Below are 5,189 nucleotides of genomic sequence, written 5' to 3'. Positions count from 1 at the left end.
GCACTGATCTGCGAATCGTGATCCAGAAAGGGTTATTTTTTAAATAAATGTTGGATGAGACCATTACACTTCCCTGTGGATTTGTGGGTTTAGGAAATTCGTAGGCGATCACTCAGATAAATAGCCATTTATGCTGTTCATTTATAAGTTTTGTGCTTTTTTAAAAGAAAAATCACTGTGTTGGTATTTTCTGAAAATATATTGTGGGTGAATATTTTTGCGTTTTCTTTACCTCACTGTATCATAGTTTTCTGTTTTTATTGTGCAGAAATGTTTTGAATTATACATTGTCAATGTGACCATTTCTAAAGAAAGGAAAAAAATATGTAGCTAATGAACCGGTATATAAATCTTTTTGGTTGTCTTAACACAGATTTTTTTTTTTTTTTCTTTAACACTTGACCCAGAGATTTAGGTTTCTGTGGAAAATTTAGATATGAGTTACTGCTTTAATGTGTGAACCTTCTGTAATTGGCCATTAAGATTTGGGTTTGGTTTGCTTTTCATTTTGGTTTTTGTTCTGTTTTTCTAAAGAAGAGTAATTATTTTGCTTGTGAATTTGGACGCGGGGTAGAAACACAAGCGAAGGCATTTTGCCTGTTCAATGCCAGCAACGCTTCTCGGGAGCCGCGACACTTTGAACTGGGGCTGAACCGAGATCCGCAGTCAGGGCGTTAGGGGCGCGGCTGGCCCAAACCTCTCGCTTTCCCCTTGACTTTCTGACACGGTGCGGTGGTTCCTCTCCTCCAAAGAGTTACTGACAGAGGGTACATGGTGGAAAGAGGAAAGTCAAGTCTGTCTTGATCTTCCTGTGCAGTAGGCGGGAGTAAAACTGTACGGACCATTAAACGTTGACCTTTTAACTACCAGTAGTTGATTAAACTTGCTTTAACCAGTGGCATCAGACACTACGTTCCTTAGAATTAGAAATCTGATTTAATGAAACAAACTGTGACGTGCACAAAAAGAAGACGTTTGTTTTTATTTTTCACTGCCAGCTTAAATTTTTCTACAATTTGCATGTTTGAGGGTTTTTTAATTGTATGTATTATGGTATAAACGGAAAGCATTTTGACATACAGAATTCAGAAGCACCTGCACCTTTCTGTTTCCATAGAGGTTTTGTGAACCTTCCCTATTACCTAAGGAAAGCAGGAGGCAGCATGTGCAGACCTGTAAATGGTTCATCTTTAAAATGTACATAAGTGGAACATTTAATAAAGCCAGGGAAATGGATTTATAAACATGCGTTTTTATTACGAAGAACTATTTAACTCCTGTGATATCGTAACGCTTAATATAAAGTGCATCATGAATTCCTCCGCACCGTGCAGGAGCGAGCCTGACGCGAGCTGCGTCTCGGAGCCGTGCCCGGGTCGCGGGCTGGGCTCCCTCTCTGTACCCGGAGTCGTTTAGCATGTCCTGAAGAAACCCAGAGATGGGATGGTAATTAAATGTGTTTACATGTCATTAACACTTGAGGCAGCCTTCTGTCCGATTTGCATTTCTGCAGCCCCTCCCTGCCCTTTAACTATACGGTGGGTTCGGTGGAACAACCTGCTCCCCTCCGGTGAGATTTTTTTTTTTTTAATAAAAGTCTGAAAAATCATTAATAAAATACTTTCCTGAATAAGTATTTTTACTGTTGTTTATCTCGGATAGTAGCAAATAGCACTCCTAGGATTATTTACGAATTTGTTTCCTAGAAGGCTAAGAAATGCCCGGTTGTCGCTGTCCTCCCGTAGCCAGCCGGGGTTGTGACGGCGGTGCCGCGCCTCTGGCTGCGTGCGGGGAGCCGTCGGGTGAATGGCTGTCAGCAGGCAGAGCAATAGGAATTTAAAGAGGGAGCTCGTAATTGTTCTGATCTTGGTGATGGCGTTGCTTTAGTTTTCCCTAATTGCCCCCTTCCCTTTTTCCCCTCTGTGCTTTCAGCGCAGCTGGGGCCGGAGGAGTCGGTGCAGCAGTCGCACGCTCGCGGCGTGACGAGAGCGGCGTGGGACCTGTGATGGGACGATGAGAGCGGCGTGGGACCCGAATGGCTGCTTTACCCTCCCGCTTTCACCTTCTCCTCCTCCAGCCGGCGCGGGCTCCAGCCCCACATCTCGCTCCGACGGACTCGGCAAGCACCATGGCATGCCACCGAAGCGGGAGGACCCGTCTGATTTTTCTCTTCAGCAGCATACTGTTTACAAATACTTTTTAAACAGAAAACCTCTTAAAGACCTGTGTTCTTTCTGTCCACAGGTGGCTTTTAAAGGTTGACTGAGGCTGTTGGCCTGTCCAGATCGGAATTCTTGGCTGTCTGGATTACAGGTGATTGCAGGAGCTCGGTACGTGCCGCACATTAAGTCCAGGTGGCTGCAACACCTCCCAGGATTACAGCCTACTCCCCCTTACCCCCGTCACAGGTCAGATTTTCTCCTTTTGTTGGGGCAAATCTTAAACTGACTTGCATATTAAGATTTAGCAAACGGGTACCAGCCACCACCGGAGCTAATCCTCGCGTCCCGCAGAGAAACGTTCCAGCTGCCGCTCTCAGGCCGTCTGGTGTGGCAACACAAACCTGCCGCCGACGGAGACGTGGAGGAGGTGAGCCTTGCCACGGTCACCTCTGGCCAGGAGGGACCACGGGCGCTCGTTAGCGAGCACCTTGACCCACTTCATCCCCACACGCTCCATCCCCATCTGCCAAGCCGGATGCAGGAGGAGGACGGCGTATTTGCATGTTTAATGGGGCATGCTACCTACCAGAAAAGCCCAGTCAAGAGAACAAAAGCAGGTTTTTTTTTTTGCCACCCTTCTCCAGCAAAATCAAGGACTTCCATCTGTCCGCAGCTTCCACCGCTTGAAACCAGGCGGCTTCCTGAGGTGAGCGCTGCTGGAGCATCCCGCAAACTCGATCCCAACCGTAGCGCACACACACACACAGGCTCGTCTTAACAGGTTTATTTTGTTTCCAAAACAAGTCAGATCAGAGCTTCAAAAGCAGTAATGGATTTACAGCACATGTAACGGGTGACAACGTGGGACACAGCAGCCTGCAGCAGCTCTTCGGAGATCATTCAAAGCCACTGCAAGAAGATATTTTGACAAGGTCAGGATAATACACAACCTGCATGCAGTCAACATCTGCGCTAACAACATCGCCATTCTCCCCTGTATCGGGTGCCGCCTGGCAGCGACATCTGCGCTGAGGAGGCGCAGAGGCAGCAAAGCGGACGGTACATCAACACAAAGCTCTCCCGTTCCAGAAGGAGCTCGCACCAACGCCTTCGGGCCTCGGCTGTAAAGGGGAGAGCAGCCAGGCAGAGCGCGGAGCCCAGAGCTGCCTCCCGGGGCCCAGAGAATTTGGCTGCAGCGGGGGATCGAGGAGGCTCCTACTGAAGCACGTGGCAGGGGCATTATCCTGCAACAGCCGCACATCACCCAGCCTCTACTAAACCACCTTATTTTGTGCCTTCGGGCTTTGCCGGACTGCCGAGCTCCGAGCGTGTGTAATCCAGGGGCGTTACCTGACAAGGTGTGCTATGTCCCAGTTGGCTTCCAGGGTCAGGGGTCCTTCCACCTCCACACCTTTCTCCGTCGCAATAGCTACTTCGTACTGAAGGAGGAGAGAAAACATTGATCGTTCTTGATAAAGCCCAACTTCTGTACTTGAATTCAAGACTGGCCCTGTGAAAGCTCTCATCCGTAAGAGCCGGTAATAACAGCTGTCCTTTAAACAACTCTGCACTGGGTAATGTTTTTATGTTTTCCTTAGTGGGCAAGTTGAGACAGCAGTGGTAACGAGAAACAATTCCAAAGCTAAACGATTGCAGCCTCCGGATGCTACAACTGCCGTGATGCGAGAAGTACCGTCAGGTCTAAGAAAAGGCCAGAGGTGAGCATCACCCAGGCTCAGACAGCTCTTCTAAGGCTGCGGGACACATGGGAGACTGGCTCTGGAGGACAGCATCTCTTAACGTACCCCACCTCTGCCAACTCGAGAGTTACCGCAGGGTTTCCCGAGATCAGAGACAGAAGAGGGCCTGGGGTGAAGACCGGAACATCAGCCTGAGGCAGGCAGCAGGCACGCCAAAGCCGGGCACTTACCCTGTTGAATGATCGAGCATCTCTGTAATACAAAATCTTCATGCAACGGTCAATCAAGTCCCGGGCCTCCTCCTTCGTCAGGCTGGGTTTCTTCTCCAAGACTTCTCTCATCAATGGCTGGTGGGTGAAAAAAGAGAAATACAAAATCCAATAGCTCGACAGCTCAGTCACGCAGCGCTGCGGTCACTGCAGCAGCTGAGCAAGAGCGTACTCTACCTGAGCTAGGTACGCTCCGTAACCTGTAGCAAGCGTAGGAGCTTCATAGGCCACGCCGAGCATGTCCACGTAACCTAGGAAGCTGAAGGAACAGATCCGTGAGCGTGGCGGCTGCGCAGGCAGGGCTGCATCAGGGAGGGACTCGGCTCTTGAGCAGCTGCACCCAGCCAGAGACCTCTCCGTATCCCATGCCATCAGAAGCAGCCGTAGGGAAGGAAACCCTCACATGCTCCACATCGCTCATCCTCGACTCACCTCTCGCCGTTGTAGTAGCCTCCAATGACAACGGTGTTCCAGAGTGGATTTATCTTGGACCTCCGGTTGTACATGACTCTCGTCAGCCAGGAATGGATAGCTTTTGGGCTGTAACTGTGACCATCTCCCAACAGCTCCTCGTCGATTCTAATTTAGACAGAAATTTCACCGAACTGAGAAAAGCTGGAAATCACCCAGATGAGAGAGCAACAGCCACCTCTAGGTGCCCCACTGGCAGGACAGAGTACCCTCCCACAAACTCCTCGCTGTTCAAACAAGACCTTACAAGAGGTGAATCAGCCACGAAGGAAAACCGGCACTGGTTCTCCACAGTGCTCAGCAGAGAATTTGGAAGAGACATTTGTACCAATGGGATTGTCAAAGGCCAAGGGCGATTTCAGCCCAGTGAACGCACTTGATTATGTTTCAGTCCTTCGAAGACTGGGACAAGAGAGCAGCACAGCACGAGCCACAGCGCAGTCAGGGCTTGCCCAGCCCGACCAGGGCCGCAGCGGCGGCCGCCCGGGGCAGCAGAACTTACACCATCTGGTCGATGATCTGCTTGAGGTACTGGAAGTCGGCGTAGTCGCCGGACGCCCCCAGCATGGTGGTGTCGTTCACCTTCA

The 5,189-nt window shown here is 49.9% G+C and overlaps 1 protein-coding gene across 1 annotated transcript in view; it reads right to left on the bottom strand.

The window, feature by feature from the left end:
• Window positions 1–3,508: 3,508 nt before the first annotated feature.
• The window catches only part of PSMB4 (proteasome (prosome, macropain) subunit, beta type, 4), a 1,841-nt gene continuing 160 nt past the window's right edge, over window positions 3,509–5,189 (bottom strand). The window contains exons 2-6 of the mRNA XM_010285608.1: window positions 5,105–5,184; window positions 4,564–4,710; window positions 4,309–4,390; window positions 4,093–4,209; window positions 3,509–3,601 (exon numbers count right to left, since the gene is read on the bottom strand). Coding sequence (XP_010283910.1) covers window positions 3,509–3,601; window positions 4,093–4,209; window positions 4,309–4,390; window positions 4,564–4,710; window positions 5,105–5,184 — 519 coding nt within the window. The remainder of the gene's footprint in view (window positions 3,602–4,092; window positions 4,210–4,308; window positions 4,391–4,563; window positions 4,711–5,104; window positions 5,185–5,189) is intronic.

The sequence above is a fragment of the Phaethon lepturus genome, unplaced genomic scaffold (assembly GCF_000687285.1).
Source record: "Phaethon lepturus isolate BGI_N335 unplaced genomic scaffold, ASM68728v1 scaffold40564, whole genome shotgun sequence".
NCBI lineage: Eukaryota > Metazoa > Chordata > Aves > Phaethontiformes > Phaethontidae > Phaethon > Phaethon lepturus.
The sequence above is the reverse complement of the archived record's forward strand: the minus strand, read 5'-3'. Positions and strand labels throughout refer to the sequence as shown.